The sequence below is a fragment of the Coloeus monedula genome (assembly GCF_965178545.1).
Source record: "Coloeus monedula genome assembly, chromosome: 22".
NCBI classification, from domain to species: Eukaryota; Metazoa; Chordata; class Aves; order Passeriformes; family Corvidae; genus Coloeus; species Coloeus monedula.
In genome coordinates, this window is record NC_138802.1 from 6,594,719 (window position 1) to 6,618,703 (window position 23,985).

General features: G+C 54.3%; 1 protein-coding gene across 1 annotated transcript; it reads right to left on the reverse strand.

Moving 5' to 3' along the window:
- Positions 1–2,155: 2,155 nt before the first annotated feature.
- VWA5B1 (von Willebrand factor A domain containing 5B1) lies at positions 2,156–22,710 on the reverse strand (the record flags this gene model as incomplete). Its single annotated transcript, XM_082295603.1, has 21 exons — positions 2,156–2,878; positions 3,096–3,219; positions 3,437–3,506; positions 3,864–3,938; positions 4,406–4,534; positions 5,102–5,239; positions 5,856–6,173; positions 6,355–6,574; positions 8,616–8,803; positions 9,758–9,953; positions 10,186–10,371; positions 11,908–12,022; positions 13,780–13,982; positions 14,436–14,546; positions 17,388–17,564; positions 20,497–20,621; positions 20,885–21,016; positions 21,254–21,396; positions 21,574–21,796; positions 22,154–22,315; positions 22,572–22,710. 21 exons carry the CDS (start codon positions 22,708–22,710, stop codon positions 2,156–2,158), a joined length of 3,897 nt encoding a protein of 1,298 aa, XP_082151729.1.
- Positions 22,711–23,985: the final 1,275 nt, after the last annotated feature.

Below are 23,985 nucleotides of genomic sequence, written 5' to 3' on the forward strand. Positions count from 1 at the left end.
AACAGCACCGGAGCGCCCTTAGGAGATGTCTTAATGGGGTGAAAATCCCCTTTGGATGCAAGGAGGGTGCTGAGGGGGCCTCCGGAGATGCTGGGCCTGGAGACATCATCCCCCCTTCTTGGAGACCTTCTCCATCCCCGGAGATGGAGTCCAGAGGGAGGAAACTGGGCCAGAAGTGTCTATTTCTTGTGATAGATGTATATATACAGAGGTCACCAAAAGCAGGAGGGCATCAGAGAGGGTCCTTGCTTGCCAAGGGGAAAATAAGGGATGGCAGAGCTCCTACATTCTGCTTTGGGTTGGAAAACACAATGGCTGCTTTATTAACACCTGTAAGTACAACACTAATTAAGGAAGGTGTGGGATGAAGGCAGGATTTCTGCTTCCTTGCACTGACCAAGGTGACAGGTTAAATTGTCGAGAATAAGAAAGACAGCAGAAGGACTTCTCAGCTCCATCTCTGCCTCAGAGAATAATTAAACCCATTTTCCCCTGTTTTTTAAAATCCTGGATCCATCAGCTTACCAAATGCTGCACTATCCAGGGTTTGCAAAACAAAACTCCCCAAAACCTGAAGGAAGCTCCTTATCCCCTCTGAAACCCAGACCTAAACTCACGCACTAAATTATGATGGGGGTTTTTTGGGGGTATTTTACTGAACAGCCACACAAAGCTCCAGCCAGCCAGGGTGGCCCTGGGGAAACCCACCAAGAACCCACCCCAAAACAAAGGGACTCACACTGGGAAGTAGAGCAGGCTGTGATTTACTGGGACAACAATGCTTCTGCAACAACAGAGAACACGACTGTGCCGAGGCACCCGGCCAGCAAACCTGCAGCACCTGCAGCACCACCGAGCATTGCCACACTGGGGACCCGGAGAGGTGACACCAGAGCAGAGACCAGAGGGATGTTTGCGCTCCTGGGGACTCTGGGGAGGTGGCACCAGATCAAAGACCAGAAGGATACCCACAGTTCTGGGGACCTCCGAGAGGTGACATCAAAGCAGAGACGGGAGGGTTACTCGAGGTTCTGCAGAACCTGGAGAGCTGACACTGAGAGCAGAGACCACAGGGAAGCTCCTGGAGACCTGAGAGAGGTGAAACCAGAGCAGAGACCAGAGGGATGATCCTGGGGACCCCGGAGAGGCAACACTGAGAGTAGAGACCAGAAGGATGCTCATGGTCCTGGGGACCTTGGAGGGGTGACCCCAGAGCAGAGACCGGAGGGGTGCTCGTGGTCCCCAGCACTGGTTTCCCTCCTGTCTCACCCCCAGACACACAGACACGAGACAGAAGCCTGCTGGGACAGGGCAAGGCTGCTACATGCCAAGGGAGGGAGCAAAAGGCAGTGGGTTCCAGATGGGCTCCACAGGCATGGCAGCCACACCAGAGACAGTGGCACAACTCCCTCTGTAGGCACTTGATCCTTCAATCCCAGGCACCCTGGCTCTGCCTGTGAAGCTCCAAAGGCACACGTTGGCTGCAAGGGATCTCACAAACTCCTTCTGGGATTGCAGAGGGGCTGAGGGAGCCTAGCACCGTGTGGATGTGGTAGGGTTTGGTCCCAGCCTCCAACCAGCCCGGCTTGTTCATGGCTGGGCTCGATCCTCCTGGCTGTCACAGCAGGGCTGCTCTTCACATGGTCATTCCCAGCCCCCATTCCCTTTGATCCATGAGATGAGCACGCTGTCAGACCTTTGTCTTCTCTGAAAGCCATCTGAGATGGCAGGAGCCAGCCAGGAAAGCCGGGACTCGGGGCTGAGGGGCTGCAGCGGGGGCTTGGCAGTGATTCAGGGCTGGGAAGAGGCATCTAAGCAAGGACAGGGCAAGTGGAGCAGGCCACAAGATCTGCTCTGGAAACTGGGCTGGGAACCAGAAGAAACCAGGAGCAGAGGGAACTGCTGTAACTGGAAGTGCTGCTCCAGTTGAAAATAAAAAGCATCTACTGCAGGCAGAGGAAGGTTTCCTTCCAGGGCAAAATCACGACTGCTGAGTGCAGGATTTTGCCCAGACTGCTCTGTTTGCAGGGTTTGCTCTAATAAACACACACATCCCTGCAGCAGAGCAGTTGAGCTCCTTGGAGGCATTTCCTTAAGAATGAATCCCTGTTCCTGTGCCCTCGCTAATCTGCCCAAGCCTCCCTCCTCCTCCTCTCTACACACTGCCTGGGTTGTAGCACAGCAGGTTGAACTCTAGGTTTTCATCCCAGTGACGGAGCAGCACAAAGAGCTGCTGGGCTGCAGCTTTCACCGTGGCCAGGCTGGATCCCTCTGGGAAGTCCTGCCTGCTCAGCCACAGGCTGGCTTTGGCAGCCACCAGCTCCCACTCGATGAAGTAGGAAGCCGAGCTGTGCTCCAGCCAGGCCAGGGCCACGGCCGTGGCCCACAGCATCCCCTCGGGCTCCGTCTGCTGCTGCAGCTCCACGTCGGAGAGCAAAGCCTGGACCTGGGAGCCGTCGGTGTCCCAGCCCCGGCTGCTGTGGGCCTGGCACTCGGCCGGCGAGGAGAAGCGGCGGATGGTGATGGCCGGGGGGGACAGCTCCTGCTCGGCTTTCAGGGCTCTGCAGACGCTCTCGGCCGCGCTGCCCGACAAGTGCCGGAGGCGGCCGGTGTCCTCCAGCACCGCTCCCCGAGCCATGTCTCCAGTGCTGGGACCCTTCCCCTGCCCACTGGGGACCAGGAGCTGCTGGCTGGAGTTCAGGGTTTTGTGCTCTGAGGAGGGACTGTTCCTCCTGGTGCTGTAGGAGCCAGAGGGGCTGAGGGACAGGCGGTGGCAGGCGAAGGGTGATGTCCACTTCAGCTTCTCCATGGGGATGCTGACGGCATCGCAGAAAGCTGAATTCAGGAGAAAGGCACCGCAGGCCAGCTGCAGGGACACCTGCAAGGGATGGCAGGCACAAAGGGAAGCTCTGGCACACCAACCCCTTGTGGGTAGCTCAAGAAAAAGGCATGGATGGATAGAACAGCTCTCCATCTCTGAGCAGGTCACTGGACATGGTTGTCAGAGACAGCAGGAGGAAGATTCGGGGGGATCCTCCTCTGCTCCCCTGCAGTGACCACACAACCCCAACAGGACCCGGGGAGGAGCTGCTCACCAGGGGAAGGTAGCCCATGCTCTCATTGTCGCCCTCGGAGCCGGCTTCGCTCCCTCTGCTCGGAGATTTACTCATGAAGCTTTTGGCAGCTCGAACCAGCAGCCTGGTTTTATTGAGGGTCAGCCTGTGAGAGGATGAAAAGGTGTCCGTGACCTCTGTGCTCATCCTGACACCCACCCTCCCCTCCAAAACCATCCCTGCTCCCCAGACACTGGCACCGCGCTTGGTCCCAGCTCTGGCTGCTATCCCTGCAGTCCCTCCTCTCCCCCTGGCTTGTGTTCACATCAGACCCACGCAGGTGAAACGTGCTGAGGTCAGAGGAAGGTCGAGCTGGCTCCTACCTGGCAGCAAAGAGCCTCTCGATGGATTTTTGGGCTTGTTCAGAGGAAGCTGACAGGCTCTGGAGTGGCCCTGGGGAGAAACACAGTGCTGGGGGTAAAACAAGGTGCTACAGGGGAGCAAAAGGGAGCAGAGTCAAGGTCCTGGGACACGAGGTGGTTTGTTTGGCTGCTGAATCTTTGGCAAAACCCTTTCTCTCCCCTTGCCTCATTTTTCCTACATGGATAATAACATTCCCACACTTCTCTGGAAGAGATTTATACCAACAGCCACATAGGCTCCATCCTTTGCACCTCAGAATGAGTCAGGCCCTGTGCTCACAAGCCTAATTTTAGGTCATAATTTTTTTTTAAATTCCCCAAAACTCAGCAGAAGCCCAAACCACGGACTCGATGCAGCTGCACCGAGAGCCAGCAGCTCTTTCCCTACCTTCGGGGACACGGCAGCGCTCACAGGCAGAGGAGGATGGGGTGCTGGAGGGTGAGGGGCTGCTCTCCTCAGCATCTGCAACCGAAGAACCACATCAGCAACAGCACCCAGCCAAAACCAGCACCTTCCCTCCCATGGCACGATTGGGTTAATGAGCCTCTTCGGGGCTCTTTTAATTCAGCTGCAGCTCTGACAGTGCCAGACAAGGTCCGATCCAACTTGTCTTCATTAGCAGAGGATTTGGTGACAAGCGAGTGTCTCACATCCCCCCTGCCTCTAATTACACCCGTTTCATCCTTCGTGTTACCCGCAGCACGGCTGCCAATTAACTTCCCAGCATTGTCAGCAGCATGAGCTGTGATTTCAGGGTTTCAGAGGAAACGAGCTTTCTCGCCATTTAAGGAGATGAGCCCCAGCCTGATATGTGTCTGGTGAGCACCGTATGCAAAGGGGAAGGCAGAATTTTAAAAGACCACAGAAGATGTCCCAAACCATTGAGATCTCTAACACCAGGAAGGAGATAAAACCCCGAGGAATCTTACTCATGCTGTAAAATCCGTGGTCTCCATTCTGGCCACACGCTGACTGAGGACGTCCAGGGGAACAGCCACGATGCCTTCTGTTTCCTGAGCTCTTCTGTTTCCTCTGGTTGCCTTGCTTGGATGTTGCCCCTTGGCACGAGAGAAGGGAATGGCCAGTGTTAGAGAGGGACTGGCACATGCACGATGGCAACGAAACCACAGAATGAGCTTGGTCAGGAACTGGAGTGACAGGACAAGGGGAATGGCTTCAAACTGGAAGAGGGTAGGTTTCCATGGGATATTGAAAAGAAATTCTTTGATTTGAGGGGGGTGAAGCCCTGGCACAGGGTGCCCAGAGAAGCTGTGGCTGCTCCATCCCTGGAAGTGTTCAAGGCCAGGTTGGACGGGGCTTGGGGCAACCTGGGATAGTGGAAGGTGTCCCTGCCCATGGCAGGGGGTGGAATGGGATGAGCTTTAAGCTTCCAACCCAAAACATTATGTGATTCTATGGTCATCTCTGCGCGTCCAGACCTCAGAGGAGACCTTTTCCCTGGCCACGGGAAGAGGTTCTTGCCACCAACTGCTTGGCCATGGCCTTGGGTATAGGTCTGGTGCCAAACTGGGCTGTGGCTTCATAGGGTTTGCTCTGAGAGAGGTTTCCCAGTGACACCTTCCCTGCCAGGACAAGGTTCCACCCCTGTGCCAGTGCCACGTTACCTGTGTGGGTGTACTGCACCAGGGTGGGCAGGTAGGAGTTGGTGCTCAGGTCCACGGGCACGAATGCCGTGTACTTGCTGATGACGTTACAGGCCTTGCTGGTGTGGACAGCGCTGAGCTGGAACCGTCGCCCGGACCCTGCCACGGGAGGGACAGCAGGGTCAGAGTCTGTGGGCCCCTGGGCTCCCCCACCCCTCGCACCCAGCTCCCAGCCCCACCTCTGTGCTTGGGGATCCATGCCCAGCAGGGGCTGTATCCCTGTATCCCTCTAAACTCTGCTACTCCTGCTCTTATTTTACAAGCCCAGATGCACTTCATGGGGGAGAGGGCTGACACGGCTCAGGGACACGTATGGCCCAGGGCAGTGATGTGGCTGCTGCTGGAGTTTGATGCCACCTCCCAGTTCCAGGTGACCAATTCCTTAAAAATAACCGTGTTACCTGGTGCATGAAGCAGAGGAGCCAGGGAATCATGGAACATACTGAGTCAGAAGGGACCCTCAAGGACCATCAAGTCCACCTCCTGCTCCTGAGGAGTGGGAAGGAGCATGAGCTCGGGAACGCTCACGTGCAGCAAGGCTGCAGAAGCAGAAGAGCACAAGGCAGCTGAAGGGGGCTGTTATTTGGGAGCTGTGTGAGATATTCCCTAATATTTCACCACCAGCAGCTCTTGTTTTCACCCCAGAGGCTGCTGAGACTGCTGGAAAGCCTTTGCGAGGCTGGGCAGGGTCTGCCTGCAGCCAGCTGTGCATTACCATGCTCGATTTCACACTCCCTCTCGGCGAGCTGCTCCAAGTCCTGGATGAGCGACTTGGCTGCCAGGTGGTGGAAGGTCTCACTCCACAGGTCTGTGTCTCCATCCTCCTGGCTCCCCCGCTCCCGGAACAGAGGGCAGATGTCAAAGGTGACTTCCCACTGCACGGGCTCGTTGTTCCTCAGCCCCTTCACCACCGCCTTGCAGAGGGTCCTGGGGGAGTGCAGGGAGCCGCAGGCAGTGCTGATATCCAGGTCCTGGGGCTCCCAGTCAGAGGAGATCTCTGTCTCAAAGGTGAGGGATGGATGCTGGGCAGACTCTGCAGAGAGGGGAGAGGCAGATCATTAATCACCTCCCCAGGAACTGAATTCCCCACTGCCACCACAAAACCATAATTAATCTTTCCCAGTTTTCACACGGTGGCACGGAGCGCGACGCAATGCCACCGAACCCCAGCACGGACAGGTGAGGCTGGCCACGCCTCCCCCTCTCCCAGTTACCCAGATCCCCGGGGCTCCGGCTGTCCGACGAGGAGCGCAGGCTCGGGATGGCATCGGCTGCTTCCAAGCCCCTTGCCGGGGCTTCCTGCAGCCCGTCCAGCGGTGCCGGGGAGTTGGCATCATGGCAGGAGGACACGCAGCTGCGCTGGAGCAGGGCTGGGCGCCGGGCGCCTGCACCACGGATCCTGGTGGCAGAGCCATGCCGGGGGGCCGCGAGGGGCTGCGAGCAGAGCAGATGCTTGGGCTGGATCCGGCTGCAGCCAATGGCACGGACCTGCTCTGTGCCCTCTGATCCTGTTCTACTCTCTGCACAGACCTGCTGTGTGCCCTCTGATCCCGTCTGCTCCCTGCCCGACCCCCGCATGGGATGCAATCACACAGGCCCTTCCCTCTGCCCATCCCCAGCTGGGATCCCTGCCCAGACAAAGCCCTCTGCCAGACCTCAGGATGTCCCCAAGGGACCCTGGCCCCAGGGGCTCCTTCCCCAGACATGCAGAAGGTGAAATAGGAGTTTCATCCCTCCAGACATTTTAATGACTTCACTTGGGAACCAAAGAAAAGAAGAGAGACAGAAAGATCAAGGACCAGTTGCTTAGTAACGAAAGGAGAGAGGCGCAGGGGATGGGAGAAAGGAATTTTTATCTTTTTTCTTTTTTTTTTTTTTATGAGACTGTTTCTCCACTTTCAGGAGACATGAATCCCCCACTTCAGCACCTCTAGTGCCACACAGATGCTCCCCTCTGCAAGGTCTGGGTTTCATCCCTGTCCCCATGGCTGTGGGAAGATCCATCTAAAACAGACAGATTCTGTATTCCTAGCACAACATCAGCAAAGAACAGAGGTGGTAGAAAGTGGTAGATGGAAGGATACTTGCTCTGGATGACAGACACGGATATGACCTCCACCACCACCTAATTTCTGTTGTTCTGAGACCAGCAAAACTGGGAGCCAGGCGGCTCCAGGAGCGATTTACCAAGCTAATATTGACATATCCTGCCAGACCCTTTCCATTCCAAACCTGCTTCTTCTCCTGCCCGAGCTCTCCTGCTAGCCAGAGGAAGCCAGCTGGGAATGGAGCTGGGGGTTTAAGCTGCCCGTGGCTGGCGCTGACCTTTCCTTCCCAGCACAGCAAGTGTGGAGATGAGCTGAGGGCTTGGCTTCACATCCCCGAAAATGTCAAGCCCTGGCAGCAGGACTGGGAGCTGGGAGAGCTGCTGGGAGCCCTGGCAGCAGGAGGGATAGCAAAACCAGGCTGCATTTAATTAAGAGCAGGATGCATGCTGTTAACCATTTACTGCCCTCCAGGAGGGAGTCAGTTCCACCCCTGCCTGCATGCCGAGGGCAGGAGGATGCCCTGGGGACCTTCCCAATACAGGGAATGTTGCCAGTACCCCTAAAACCTGCTTGTTCTTGGTCATTGATGCTGTTCACCATCCTCAGTGCTGTAGCCTGAGGGTAGAGGTCTCATCCCTCCCTGTGGAGCCCTGGCCCTGCTTCCCCTTTACCCCCTCATCTCCCCTCCCACCCCTCACCCAGTGATCTGTAACCCACAGCAGAGGGGAAATGAAAGTCCCCAACATCCCGCTCCAAGTTTCCATGGGAACATAAGTGCTGCTGGTCCTCCCAGCCCTGCAGATGCTGATTGCAGAGCAGAGCATCCCAGCGATGCCAAGGATGGCAGAGAACTATCCCTATCCTTCCCACGGATCAGTAGAAAAACCTGCCCCAATTCCACCTGCTGCAGGCAGGGGACATAACCCTGTTCAGCAGGTGTATCATCACACAGGTTCACGTCTCATCCCAGGGCTGCATGAGGCTGTGGATCCAGCTTGGAATCTGCTTTGGCACTGAATTCCTTTTGCCTGCCGGGCACAAAAGTGCCACAGCCATGGGGAGAGTTTGAATCCTAAACTGTAGGGAGATAAGAAGGACCAGAGGAGCAGCAAGGGTGAAGCACAGGCCACTGAGGGGAAGAGGAGCAGGGAAAAGCAGGCACCTATGGGGAGGGACTGCTATGGGATATGGTGATGGCACTCTGCTCCCTGCTTGGCTCATTTCCCAGTGTTTGTGATGTGCTGCAGAGCTACATCTGTTATCTGTATCTATTATCTATATCTATTATCTCTATCTATTATCTATATCAATATTTTAGGACTAGTGTGAGTCAGGCCCTTTCCCTCAGGCTCTTATCCACCTGATATTTTCCTGCTTCTCCTTGCTGGCTTCCACCTGCAGGCAAAACCCCTCGGGGGATCACCTACCTGGAAATCCACCTGCCAGGGCTCGGGGCTGACCTGCTGCAGGTCCTGCAGGTGGGTTTTCCGGAGGGGGTTTTTCACCAGGGCTGTGCCAGGATCGCTGGCTGTGGGCACCTTCCTGCGAGGCTCATGGTCAGAGATTTGGGTGGTGCTGTACGCCCGTCTCCTGGACAGAGCCTTCACGTCCATTCCTGAACGGTGGGAGAGAGGATCGGCTCCACTCCGGAGCAGGATCAGCCAGCACCACCCCCCTCGGCTCATGGTGGGAGGCAGGCAGCCCTCCCCAGGGTCCTGCCAAAGCTCAGGGGGCCACACTCAGCCCTGCAAAGTTTTAAACAAAGCAACGAAACCACAGAAGGAAATAGGAACACTCAAAATTCCTGGGGATATCAAGAGAGCAGGTTGGGAAGGTTTTGTCTGAGGAGTTTTCAGCCAAAAAAAGAGCCTGACTGCATTTCCCCAAACCTCCCTGGAGAAGACAAAGGATTTACTAATGAAATTTAATTAGTGCAGACACGCTCCTGTCAGAGCAAGACTAAAATTTGTCTTGGAAAGACATGATTTCTCATTGCTTTTGACAAGTTTGGGGGGATGCACAGCACAGCTCCGCTTGGAATAAAAGGGAAGAACATCCTGTGAGTAACAGAGGTTTCCCCAGCTCCGGGGTGCAACCAGCTGCTTTATGCCACATGCTGCTGACACAAACACCAGCCAAGCCATGGTGGAGAGGAGTGACTCCCTGGGGACTGGGCTTTGGATCCATTCCCCCCCTCTCAACTGGGAAGTTGCTTTGCAGGTACAGGGATGGTCTAGCAGAGCTACCCATTTGTTCACTCCATTCCTCCTACACAGCTTGGGAAGCTTGTAAATAATTATGTGGCCAAAGCTAAAGCTGCTTTGAAAATCTCCAGGGAACCCAGCTCACCAGGGCTTCCCTTGATTTCCTGACAGGTTTGGATAAAACATCCAAACTAAACAGACTTGCTCAAGCCTCAGGAGATCTGTCATCTCTCCTGCAAACTCCCCCAGCTCTTTGCAGCTGAAGACATGTATTTATCAGGCAAAAAAACTGGGGGAGCAGTGACAGGAGCTTGATTAGAGAGACAGGGGCATCACCCCCCCACGTGTACAGAGGAAACTCTGACCCGTGTCCGTGTCCGACTCTCCCTCGGGATCTCTGCCCAAGCCCAGGTGGTCGGGGAAGCGCTCGGCGGGGCAGGAGCCCTCCGAGTCTCTGGAGTGGTTCCAGCTCTCCAAGCCTGCTCCCTCCTCCTGGGAGTGAAAGAAAACAGAGCTGCCCGACTCCTGGGAATGCATCATGCTGTACCGCCGCCTCTTGTCCTGGGGGGAAGCACAGAGAGGGAACAGGTCCCACCACCATGTCTGTCCACGGCTCCCAGCCGAGACAGGCTGCACCAGCACCCTTATCCACTATTTCCTCCCAAACTCTTGCCCATCATCTCCCTTAAGGACAGAGTTGGATTGCAGGAGACACCTCCTGACCACGCACAGAGCAGAGACCCTCTGTACACCCCCAACACCCCCCACTCCCGGGACAGCCCCACGGACTCACGGATCTGGGGTTGGAGAGGTACAGGGAGGTGTCGCAGATGACACCGTAGCTGACCAGGCGGTCACCAGGGAACAGGCAGCTGGTGCTGACAGGAGACACCAGGACCTCAGTGCTCTCAGGAAAGACCCACTCCACAGACACATCACTCAGGACCGGCGCCATCGCCTTCTTCAGTGACCTGATCATCTGCAAAGGGCAGGAGGGAGAGGTTCAACACCAGCTGGACACGGGATGAGCCATGGTGCACGTGCCATGTGCTGCAGGGAAGGGGAACATTCCCTCGAACAAACCCATCAGCTGATTCCTGCCCTCTCCTGACAGTCTGCTTCCTCTTAGTCTACTCTGATGCCCATCCCAGCACCCCCATCTCCTTGGCACACTTATACTTGGCAGAGCTGGGTTAATCCTATACGTCTTTTCCAACCTAAATGGCTCCATGATTCCATGATTTTTTCCCAAGAGCAGATAGTGATGGAGCACAGGCTGATCTCACACATGCTGCGAGCCCAGAGCAAGGTGGGAGCTTGTGGCCAGAAGGATCTTGCTCTGATGTGAGGCAGCATCCCCTGCTCTCCTCCAGCACCCAGGAAAAGCTGTCAGCCTTCACTGGTCTGAGACCCAGCCCCTGTCCCAAGCCTGGCACTCACACACTGATATTTTTGGAACAGCTCATTGCTGGCACAAGCCACTGCCAGAGATCAGCAATGCTCTGCCAGTTCCACATGTGGAGAAGACCGATACTCGTGAATACCACATGGACAAACCTCCCAGGGAGCCATCTACATGAGCTTCCCTGTACGCCAAGGGAACTGAACACCGGATTTAGAGGCAGAAGAGCTCAAATATTCCCTATTGTTCCCTGCTTTTTCACAGGCTCGGGAAGACACACCAGGCTGTGTTTTATAAGGCCATTAATTGACGCCTCAGACTGCTGAAGGCATCGAGTTGCACAGCCTGCAAAGCTCTTATTAATAGCTCTTATTAAAAACCTCTCTCTTCGCTGTCTTTGCTTTTAATTTACATCAGAAATGTTGATGCTGTTCTGTCTTAGAGAGGTTTTTGTGTGCTCCAGGTTCCTGCAGAGGGGGGAGTTGCCCATCTCCTCCTCGTGAGATCAAGAAGGTAGGAGCTGGCTTTTTGGAGATATTTAGGCGCTAAAGACCCAATTCTCTCTGGGTTTAGTCATGCAGCAGGTGACAGGCTGGGCTCCGTGCGTTCACCAGGGGACAGAGGCACCCCTACGCCGGATTTGAAGCACACGGTTTTACTCTTCATGGGGAGAGAGGGAACGGAGAGGCTTTAAAGTCGGCTTAATAAGCAAAGCCATCACAGCGCATTCCTCCCGCTCCAGCCTCGAGTCCTTCTCGCCTGAGCAATGCCAGGGCTGAGCCCGACTTCAAAACTAATTGGCTGCTTTGATGCCGGTCCCTCTGCCCTCGCCGTGTCTGAGGCAGAGCTGCCTTTGAAGGCAGAGCTGCTGCATCGCGGCTATCGCGGCCCCCATGCCCCAGGCGGAGGGAAGCACACCCTCCCTCTCCCTCCGACGGCCGGACATGGAGATGCTCCTTCATCCCCTCCCGCTCGCCCACCTGCTGCGAGGGGGAGTTGGGAAAGCAGGGCCAGGATGGGGAATGAACCCGCTGGGAGCCGTGGCCTCCCCCTCACTGAACCAGAGCATCGTTAGAGCCCCACGGGGTGGCCCCTGGGGAATGGGGGCTGTACCTTGGGCTGGAGCCTCTCGCCCTCCACCAGGAACTCGGAGATGCCCCTGGACACGGCAGCCAGACCCCGGACCAGCCTCCTGCAGGCATTTGGCCCGATGCCGAAGCTGTAGCACCTGCAAAGGGACAGGGCGAATCAGGATCCAGAGGAAAAACCACCCCCCAGCCCCATGTAGTTCACACACTCCCTCAGGCAGAAACTCCCTCAGGCTTTATCCCACTGCTATGTCCAGAGGAATAAAGCAGCTGCTCTTTTAGGTGGCTGGCAGGAGAGCTGGGAACATCCCAGTGCCTAAAGGGGCTCCAGGAGAGCTGGAGAAGGACTTTGGACACGATCATGGAATGGCAAGACAGGGGGGAATGGCTTCCCACAGGGGCAGGGTTACATGGGATGTTGGGAAGAAATTCTTCCCTGAGAGGGAGGGGAGGCCCTGGCACAGGGTGCCCAGAGCAGCTGTGGCTGTCCCTGGATCCCTGGCAGTGTCCAAGGCCAGGCTGGATGGGGCTTGAAACAGCCTGGGATGGTGGAAGGAGCCCCTGCCTGTCGCAGGGGGGTGGAATGGGATGGGCTTTAAGGTCCCTTCCAATCCAAACCATCCAGGGGCTCTATGAACCCCCAGCCCCCTCCTCTCAGCAGACCCCAACCCCCTTCCCCAAAGACCAGCCTTCAGCAGTGACACTCGGGGGTTCCCAGCAGGACCTCCAGCCTTCCCCTCCTCTGCAAACACAAACAAGCTGCTTTGCTCTCAATTCATCTCTTTTCCCTGCTGGTTGTGGTCAATAGCACTAAATATCCAGTAATTAACTCCGCTTGCAACAAAAAAAACATTTTCTCAAGGAAGGAGGATCAAGTCAGTTCAGGCTGCTCTCCCGACTCCCAGCGCTGAGAATCAGGATTTGGTTGGGGTTGAAGGCTGGAAGTGGAGCTGGAGCCCAGGCAGGGAGGGCAGTGGTAGGTGGGGATGGATGCACCAGGAAGCCAGGAGGATGGGAATGGGTGGGATACGGCATTTGGGCAGGGCAGTGGATTGCTGAGAAAGCACCTTCAGCAGCAAACTGCATCTGCACAAGGGGCTTTTCTCTTGTGGGTTTTAATCCTCAGCTGGCAGCAAATCCTAAGCCAGCCTCACACCCCTCTTAAATAAGGCTCTGATCTTCTTTTAAGATGGCAATGCCCAGGACTCTCCCTTCCAGGGTCACCCGAGACCACGCTCCAGCTCTGACTGCATTTAACCCTCCCCTACAGCTCCATAAGAGCAAGGGGTGGGATGGTGGGATGCCCTCTACACTGGGAAGCAATCAGAGCTCTGTGCAGTTACAGACCCACAGAGCAGCTTCCCTGGTAAGCCCCGAAATCTGACAGATGGAAGAGGAATACATTTTTCTCATGTTTTGTGCCCCTTAAAGAGGCAGAGGAGAAACCAGAACAGCCTGTGATCAGAGCTGGGGAGCCAGGCTGGGAGCTTGTGCACAAATTAGCTGCTTTTTACATTGCTCCCTTTCAGCATATTCAATTCTGCAGAGCCCCATCCTGGAAGCAGCTGGGGCCAGCCCCAGATGTGCTTTAAAAAAAAATTTAAAAAAAGCAAGGAAGATTGTTGGCGTGTCAATCTCTCCTAGCAGGAAGCATCAGCCGAGAGCTGTGAAGTTGTCAGCTCAATTATCCTGCTTTTGATTGTTTAAAAAGCATCTGAACTTCTGGGATCCGTTCCAAACCCTTTGAGGTTCTCCCATGGCTCATAGCAGCAATCTCTCCTGCCTCTGTCTCTGAAGTGGGGATGTCTGTGAGATGGAGCTGTGCTCAAGGAGAGGCACATCCCAGCCTGTGCCAGGTTTCTGGTCCCACAGGGGTGAGCCCGGCTGCCTCCCGTACCTGGTGGAGCAGGAGTGGTCCCGCAGCAGCTCCAGAACCTTCCCGGGGTTGCTGATGGCCCCGGCTGTCAGCAGGAAGAGCAGCCGGGGGTGGCCCCTGTGGATGGGCTGGCGGATGACCCACTTCAGCGGGGATAAGAGGTTGATGCTGCCCATATCAGCCTGGATCCTCCTGATGCTCTGGCAGGCGATGGCCAGGCTCTCCTGCCCAAAGGAGCAGTGGAATCATCAGCACCAGCACCCTCCGAGCACCGAGGAGCACAACAGGAGAGGCTGAGGGAGTTGAGGTTGTTCATCCTGGAGAAGGGAAGGCTCTGGGGAGAACTTAAAGCCACTTCCAGTGCCTAAAGGGGCTCCCAGAGAGCTGGAGAAGGACTTTGGACAAGGGCCTGGAGTGACAGGACAAGGGGGAATAGCCTTAAGCTAAAAAAGGGCAGGTTTAGATTTGGTATTAAAAGGAAATTATTTACTATAAGGGTAGTGAGGCCCTGGCACAGGTTGCCCAGAGAAGCTGTGGCTGTCCCATCCCTATCCCAAGGCCTGGCTGGACCAGGCTTGGAGCACCTTGGGATAGTGGAAGGTGTCCCCGCCTGTGGCATGTAAGATCCCTCCCCACACAAACCAGTCTGTGATTCTATGGACTGTGGGCTCACCCACCTCACAGTAGGCCTGACTGGCAGGAAAGAGGGTCTTAAAGGTGGATCCAAACCCAATGACGTTGAAGAGACACGCTGGCATCAGGCTCTTGAGAATGACCAACAGGGCATCCTGAGGGGTGGAAAGCAAACAGATATCAGCACACTTGGACTCTCCCTGGCTGCCCCAACTTCACCAGTAAGAGCTCTGCCCAGAGCCATCCCACCTTCATCTGACAACAAACCAACTGCTTCTTTCCCATGCCTCCATATGACCCCGCTCTTTTCAAAGTCCCCTGATGTTATTTGGGACCCGAAGCAGTGAGGAAAATGGGGAGTCTTTGGGAAAAAAAAAAAAAGACAACAAAGAGCTGAACAAATTTTTCTGTTTGTTTTTAAGGGATTCAATTTGTGCTGGCAACACAGCGCTGCAGCACAGAGCTGGTGGGTGAGAAGCAGAGTGTGAAATTGAGAAGTGCGACACGCAATGCATCTCAATGCCTAAACTTGCAGAAAATAAACAAACAGCTTAAAGTCACACAAAAGGAAAAGCCTCCCCCATCCCCAATTCTCTTGTATTCATAGCTGGCTTCAATTAAAATAACTGGGAGACGACAGTTTTAAGCTATTTTCTTTACCAGAGGTGGTTATCTAACGTGCCTATTCCTGGGCTTTACATAAGGCAAGAGCAACTTGAATTGTTGCACAGCGATGTCGTGGACAAGTCCAGGACAGAGCTTGTGATCGCAGCAATCGGGCAAGAGCTGCCTAAGGAGCTCTTGAGCTTGTAGGAGCAATTATGTGGCAGGAGAGGAGGCCCATTTAAAGCAAAGTGTTTATGTAAAGCAAAATGTAAAGCAAAGTGCTCAGGAGCAGCTCAGCTCTATTTAAATGCTGATGAAGGCAGACTCCTGCCAGTCTGCCGAGGGCAGCAGAAACCCTCGAGCCAGCCCCTGGAGGAGCTGCCAAGGTCAAATGAGCAAGAACAGCCTCCTTGAGTTGTCCTACCAGTGGCAAAGACCGAGTGACCACAGAGAGACACAGTGAACCCCCTGCCTGGGACCAGCAGGGATGTAGTGCCAGGTCAATCCAGCTCCCAAAGCCTGTAAGACTCAGCAACAACGCAGAGCTGGAGCACTGAAAATCAGTGGGATAATGTACAAGAACAGGGCTGCCCTTTAACAGGCTCTGGAGTACTTGAATCCAAGCTGTTATCTCAAACCTACGAGGATATATTTATACCACTGCTCCCAGATGGCTCCTGGGATGCTGGCTCTTCCAGATCTCAATGCTGACATCCCATCTTGGAACTCATTACAAGGGAAAAAATACAAATTTCCAAATATTTCTCTTAAAGCACTTCCCAAAATGGGCAACTGATGCCTGCTTGCTGTTTCAGCAGGCAGAAAGATTTATTGCTTCTTATGGTAAATATTGATCTTGATCCTGTTGCACTCAATAGCTATATGGCAACTCAATAAGGAGGGACGCTTGCTTCCATAAAAGTCAATTCCCAGTTATTAGCGTAGTTTTGCCAGTGAGCACCATCACAGCCTGGCTCTTCTCCCTGGCTGCATCAGGGTGGGAAAGGAACTGGCTGCAGGAAATTTAAATCCCTGAATTTTCCACTCCAGCTGCTTTGGACGGGTGCCCTCCTGCTCCGCACGGGCCCTTCCATCCCATCCCTGAGGCATCCTGAGGCTGCACAGCTCTGAGCCCTGTCATGCCGTGCATCCAGCCAGCTGAGAATGATGCAGAAGGTTCCACCAAGCAAACCCCACCCAAACCCTCTCAGAATAGCCCCTGCTGCGAGGTCCCCGGTGTCTGCGAGTGACAAACAAGGATTGGGACACTCAAAAGAGGGACAGTGGGTTTCTCCCTTGAGGTATCTCCTCCAAAATCCCCTCTATCTCCCTCAAAATATTTTTTCTTGAAGGGGAACAGCCTTTTCCCTGTTTCTACAGCCCTCCTGTGATGGGGTTTCCATTTCAGGACCTCTCAGAGAAGAGCTCTGCTCCTTCAGGTCCCCATCCCCAGGGGACAATCCTGCCTCCACAGAGGCTGCAGACACTGTGGTGCCTAAACCCAGCCATGCTGTGAGTTGGAAAGTGAAAATCCACCCTGGGACAAGATTCCCAGGCTCCTAAAGGTGCTGGGGGAAAGGGGTACAACCCCAGAGATATCCTGTTCCCCTTGGGAACAGCCTCCCTATCCCAGAGGATGTGCTGCAGCCGTCCGCAGGCTCCCCAGCATCCCAATCCTTGCTGCTGAAGGTGTCTGTCCTTCGGCAGTTCCCATGGAAACTGGAGACAGATGGGAAAGGAGATGTGCTAGAAGATGGACAAGCTCAGGAGTGGGTCCGTGGGAACCTCATGAGGTTCAACAGACCAAGTGCAGGGTCCTGCACCGGGGCTGGCACTGGGTGAGAGCCACATCTGACAGGGGAACCTCAGACCCACAAAATATCCTGACAATGCTATTTTTTATCCAGAGGTGTCGGCACAACTCACATAACCATCCAGCAGGCTGCTGGTGTTCATTTGTGTTTGGAAAAGAGATGTCTCACGTTTAAATCATTTCTGTGGGTGCACAGAGGTGCCCATCAGCAAAACCTCTCCTAATGCTTGGTCAGCACGTTGCTCCCCTTGGAGCTCCCTGGAGGTTTCCCCCTAGGCAGCCATCACTCAAAGCCCTCCTGGAGACAGGGAGAACTGGAAAAGGGATGCACAAAACATGCCAGCAAGAGAGGGAAAGAAAATAATTTTGCATTTTATGTGCTGATAGGAAGAAGGGGAAGAGAACAGGGGAGAGTCACCTTCATTGCAGGTACTGAACAAGCGCCACGGTTGAGATGACTGAAATACAGCCCATAATTACCCCCCATCCCCTGATAATGAACACTTCTGCTCTCAGCACCCCCAGCGCTCTCTCTCATTGCCTGTTGACAGGCAGGTGCTTCCCCTCCTGCAGGTACCTTGGCATGGTTGATGTTCACACCACTCATGCTCTTGCTGCGGTCTACCAGGAAGATAAACTCTCCCTGGGCTTTCTGGAGGCCTGGCTGCACAGTCCTCAAGTCAGGGCAGAAGTTGAGCATGATGACGGGGTGGTGGGGGATGTCCTTGTTCAGCCGCTTCCTAATGATTTCCGTCTGAAATAAAGCAGGAGAGAGCTCATTTTTCTACCCCACTTCAATTTGAGGGGAATCAGAGCAGGGGTAAAAATGCAAGTGCAGGGCCCTTTGTGGGCCAGAATCTGCTTGTTCTGGCCTCAGAGGTGACAACACCAGGGTGGGCCAGTGTCCAGGTGTTCTATTGTGTCCATACCCACAGTATTCTCCACCCCTGGAAGTGTCCAAGGCCAGGTTGGACGGGGCTTGGAGCAGGCTAGGATAGTGAAAGGTGTCCCTACCCATGGCAGGGGGTGGGACAAGATAAGCTTTAAGGTCCTATCCTTCTGCGATTGTATGGAGCAACTGCACACTCAGATAAAAGCCTGGAGAAGAAATCAAAAGACCTGGCCCAACCCAGCACCTTGCAAAACTGATTCTCCAAACCTTTAATTAGATCCTTCCCAAAAACCTGGTTCATTAGCACAGCTTAGCATCCCACCGAGGCACACCAGAGGTTTTCTCCATGGTCACTCACTAATGAAGTGTGAGATGCAGCCCTTGATGTGCTGCATTCACCGCTCCAATTCATTCCTGCCACCTCTGGTTTGCTGCTTTTTCTGCCCATTTCTTTTATCACATTTCTTTGTAGGGATTGAAAGGCTTTGGAAAGCTGAACCGGCTGCTCCGGCCATGGTTCGATAGGAACCTGCATGATCTGTCTCTGCACTGCACACAGCTCCATTGGCTCTCAATATTTTCTCTCCTTCTATTTCAAGTATTCATTACAAAAGGGATAAAATTAAACTGGTAAAAACCTCCTGTGATACGTTTATAAAGTACTGTTATGTGTGTATCAAGCAGTAACAGGTTCACAGCCTCAGCTGCTTTGGAGGGAGCTCCAGGACCCCACATGAGCCCAGCTGTGGCCTTTCATCCCTGGGTCTGAGTGTGGAAACAACTCCACAACAGCAGCTCGATCCTCAGGGGCTTTGTTTGCCGCCTTCTCCTCTTTCTGGCTGCTTTTCTCATTGGTTTCACCGGGAGTAAAGCAGACCCCAGATAACTGTGCTTGTTTTCTCCAGCCATGAGTCACATTCCTCAGTCTATGAGATGATGACCAACCTTTGTTTTCTATAACTCACTAACTCCCTGTGGCTCAACACACACACACGAGCTCTGCTTTCAGATCCTGTGCCTGAGTGCTGCTTCTCTGACCCAGTGAAAAGACAAGTCCCACTCACAGGAACGAGCCAAGCTCCCACTCATCTTCTTGCCTTTCCCTTCCATGGGATGGGGTATAAATTAATCAGCTGCTGAGAAATCAAAGGGCTCTTTCCATTTCCATTTCCCTCCAGCCATATGATATTATTTTGTTCAACAACTTTTCCAGTTGATCACATTCCAGACTAGAGTGTTCCTTGCTGCCTCTGTCCAAGGACTGAATCGTGGCCCTGGACCTATCCACAGAACTCCCTGAAATGCTCTTGGGTATCCACGACATAAATTTCCTGTGGGATCAGGATAAGCCCAGACTTTGGGATTTCTCACTGACTCTGAAGAGAATTTTACAGGCAAATCTTCAGTAAACAGCCTCAGAGGTGCTGCTAGGGGTCAGCCAGAAAACAAAACATCTCCTCACCTTCCGTTCCCCTTCACCCATTATCCAATTACCGTAAGCTAATCAGATTTTGTCGAGGAAAGTTGATTCCAGTGTGCATCCATCCCCACCAACCTGCAGCTGACAGGATCCAAGCCTTTTCCATAACAAACTGAGGGAAGAGAATTGATTATCATTTACTGCTGAAATTTCTGGGCTAATTTAATTTAAGCCGAGAAGTGGCCAGTGTCCTGCTCTGAGCAACAGCAATTGCAGCCCATCATCTACCCCAGATATTCCAGGCATTTTCTCTGCTCCCTGCAGTTGTTTCCCAGTCCTCCTGGGGCACAGGTGGCTTTCCTGCAGGGAAATGTCTCCAGAATGATCCCCCCCTTAGATAATTTGACATGCCAAAGAAGCAGAAATAATTAGGGAGCCATCCGAGGCGTAGCGTGGGAGTTTCATCTCATTCCACCTGCCACACGCTGAACACAATTAGAGGAGATGCCTGCGGAGTCCCAGCCCTGAGAGAGAGAGTGAGGGCAAAGGGAAGGAAGGAGAGGAGGCTTGACAAGTCTCTCATGCAAGGAGAAATCTTAGCAGCATGAGGAGGCACCCCTGCAGCAGGTCCGGGATGTCTGCCAAGAGGAACCCAGGATCAGACATGTGGAGAAGGAGTTTAGGGGGAAATGAGCATCCCTGGGCACACAGGAGAGCCCCAGCTGTGTAAAACAGGAGTTGACACCATCAGCCCCGGCCGTGGCCACACAAGCACAACCTGTCCCTTAGGGGAAGACGCCCACCCTGGAAATCTGGAGGGCTCTGAGCTGTCTGCTCCTCTCCGCTGATCCCAGACACACCAAAGTGCTGGGCTGTCCCTCATTCCTTCAGAACTGCTGGAAGACGAGGCACAAATCCCAGCGCAGATATTTTTCTCTTTGCTGCTCAGCAGAACAAAGAGAAGTCTCTCCTACCTTGTCTTCAGTTCAGCTCATTATTCCAAGGAAAATCACTTCTTTCTCTCTGACAGCTACCCAGAAACAGTAAACATTTACTGAGCAATTAAAAGAATATTTTATTCTATGTCATTGCAATAATTATAATACCCTTAATGCTATCACAATGCACCTCTCTAATTATGCTATGCTAGACTAGCACTAATTATACACACAATAACCATCTCAGAGCTCCTTCCACTCTCAGTTTATCAGCAGCACTGCCATATTTTCCCCTCTGCCTCCACACAAGCCCCTCTCCAAGGGAGGATGTTGAAGGTATCATTGGGACAGTGATGCTGGAAACAAGGAAGCATCTTCTAGCTCAGCTCCAGTCCATGGAAAGCCTCAGTTAACACCTGCAGCTTGTGTTTCTCACCTTTCTCTTGGCACTGGGGTCTTTCCTAGTGCCTTTAATGAAATCATTCTTCCCCTTCAGGTGTCGTTCGTACTCTGCAGGGGTCATGTCACCCTCTTCCATTAAGACGTGGGGCATGTGGGGCTCTAGAAATGCAGAGAATTGTGTGAAGAACAGCCGTGGTAACACTTTGGGTCTGGCAGAGATGCAGACACTCTTGACTGGGAAAACAGCAGTATCTGTGAGCTTGGGGAGCCCAGAAAACCCTGAGCGTGGCCAGGATTACCTCCCAGGAAGCCTAACCTTGACAATATTTGCAAAACCAGTGCTAATCCAGCTGTCTCCAGAGCTACAGATGAGGATCCCAGGAAGGGGCAAGACCAGCAGAGGGGAAGCAGAGCCCACCTACCACTTGGATGGATCAGGATCTCCACGGGTCTGTCGAAGGAGTGTTTGTTGGCCAGCGTGATCACGATGCTCTTGGCGGAGCGAGCTGAGGGGTCGGCGTCTGCTCGGATCTCGTGTGTGGGGCTCTCAACTCCTGCCCGGGGAAACCGAGGTGCCAGCAGGGATTGAGGGTGGGGGAGACCAGGGAGAAGAGATGACAAGGTGGCAGAGGACAGGAGCCCACGTTAGCATCAGCCTGGTACTGGTAAATCCACCCCAGCACAGTTAAGTTGCCAACACAGATTTGCATTGAGGAGGAGGAGTGTGGACATTGCCACATGGGGAGGTGACAAATCAGCCTTGTGCAGCAGGACAGCCCCAGTGCTCCTACCTGCCAGCAAACATGGCCCCCGGATCTCCAGGTGGAAGCTGAACTCGTACTCAAAGGGGTTGGTGGCCTCACTGTCCAGCAGCTGAGCCAGGCAGAACCTGCTCCCTTGCTCCGGGCTCCCTGATCCGCAGAGGTGCTTGTCCCTGCCAGTGAGATAAATGCCAACAAACCCTGTGAACGTGTTCTATCCCCCCAGGAACTGCAGGGCTGCTGGAGGTAAAGCCTGCAGCCACTCTCCAGCCTCCTGCAGCTCCTGCTCAGCCAGCCCTGCATTCCCCAGGATCAGTCCCAGACAGAGCCCACCCCGTGGTTTTCCGTACGTTCGGAGCTGGTGGCTGGAAAGGCTGCTGGCATTCTCCAGGCTGGGCTGGGGGACCCTGGGGACGCACACAGCTGGCAGGTGGACCCTCACTGCCCCGCTGGGCAGTGTCTGCAGCTCAGAGGAGGTGCTGATGAAGATGGACACACTTTCCAGGGAAGGAATCATGCCCAGGTTGGCCACAAAAACAAGCCTCTCCAGGTCCTCATCCATCATGATCCTTCCTGCACAGAGAGGACCACACCAGGTATTGCAACCATGGAAAATGCTCCTTTCCAGGCCTCCCACAACCCCCAGCCCCGGATCAAACACCCAAAGCCACCCCTGCTGCACACATCAGCTTTCTTTGAACAGCCTCAGCTCCTGCATCACTCCTTTGGCTGCCCAGAAGCAGCAGTGCTTTCCAAGATGGTCATGACTGATATTTTTGGCAGGGACGTGAGCACCACAACCCCTCAGCTTCCCAAAAGAAGCCCCCTTGGTGTCACAGCAGACACCAGCCAGCCACCCCCTGCCACCGCCCTACTCCCCTTCCTCTCCTTTTCTCCCCGCATTCCCTAAAACACCCTCAATCCCCTCACCGCTTCCATCACCAGCTCTTCCAGGGGGGAGGCTGCAGCTGTCGAAGTAGGTGTCATCTATCTTGGCTTTGTCTTTGATCTGCACTGTCACCGTGCGCCGGCACACGGCCGCCTTGAAGCCCACGACAGTCGTGCCCTCGTCCAAGGGGTACACAAAGAGACCTGCCAGCCAGGAGGGGTGTTAGCAACACCCACCACTTCCCCGGCCCCACCAGCCAGGTCCCTCTTGGCACTTCCCAAGTGGGAAAAAAATCCCACTTGTGGGATTTTTCACACCTAAAAAGTTGGAGACTTGGACACAATACACTTGGTTGTGCTTCCCACCAGCATCTAAAGGTTTAAGGCATGCACAGAAACCCAGCACTGCCATATCCTGGCTCTAAAGTTCCCATTCCAAGCTTCACTCCTTGAAACTTGCCTTCCAAAGCCTGGGGGTCTGGGTTGTGGTAGGTGAGCAGGGCTGTCATCCCAAAGGCATAGCCGCTGACGCAGGATGTCACCTCGGACGCGATGAGGGGCAGCCGGGAGAAGGTCACCCGGTTAATCAGCCCTGGCATCTTCCCGGGGGTCTCTGGGTGATGGTGGGGAGCTGGAGAGAGAAAGGTAAGAATGGATGTGGAGCCCTGAGTGCCCGAAATGTTTGCATGCCTCTGCCACCTCATTCTGAAGCCCTGAGGACAGAAAGGTGAATGACCTGGGACAGGACGACACCTGGGCTTGATGACTGCAGTGATGGGGATGGGGATGGAGCAAGACTCCGGTGGGAAGACACAAGGAAAACCCCTGCCCCAAATCCCCATCGGCACAAGGGAGGAGGTTCAGATCAAACCTCCCTGGCTGGGGGCAGACAGCCCTGGAGGTCCAACTCCCCAGCTCCCACACTGCTGGAGTCTGGGCAGAACAGGTTAACATCTTTTTCTGTCCCTCTTTCTCCTCATTATTCTCCAAACCAACAACTTTCTCCAGGATAAGACTATGATCATCAGAGTTTTCCTTTATCCTGGAGAAGGAAGAGCAGGCAGGCAGAGCCAGGCATCCTCCTGCCCTCCCATGCCCTTGCCCATCCTCATCCTCGCTGATTTCGGGGAGGTGCCACTGCTCTGCTGCCCTGCATCTCCAGATCCTTCCTGCACGGGCTGACTCATCCCTTCCTGTGCTCAGCCGACACATTCAGATGCAAAGCGACTTCTTCTGCCAATTACGTTCCAACTCTTTTCCCTAAGCAGGTTTTCCTCCGTTCCAGCTCCTCTCCCCCAAGCCTCAGGGTTTCAAAGGAGACCTTTCAGGTGGATTTTAGGGCCCCATCCCGCTCCCCCGGGGAACCGGGAGAAGTTGCTAGGCAGCAGTTCTCCCTGGCTGGCTCTGCAATGCTTTATGCAGTGATTTACGAGGCTCAGGAGGAGCCAGCAGCACTGAAATACATCCGTTTCTCATTCCCTACCAGTCCTGCGTTATTAAAACCCACCTTTACATGCAAATGCCACCGAAGACATCAAGGCCACGAGCTCAATGTGCTCAGGCAGGAAAACGGCGTTAGGAAAGGAAGAAGGGAGAGCCAGAGAGAGCAAGAAGGGCTGTCCGGGATGGGGGAGAGCAGACACGGAAACTGAGCAAAGGAAACAGCAGCAAAGATGATGATGGAGGGCAGTAATCCCAAGGCACGCCCCTGAATCCCGGCCAAAAACCTCAGCCATTCCCGATTGAATCCACCTCTCCTTCCACCACAAATGCTGCTCACGCCAGGAGCTGCCCAGGGAGGTCGGGGATGCATCCATGGGGATGCAGCCCCACACAGTCAGGAGATAACTGGGAGCCCTGCCTGAGCCAGGGGA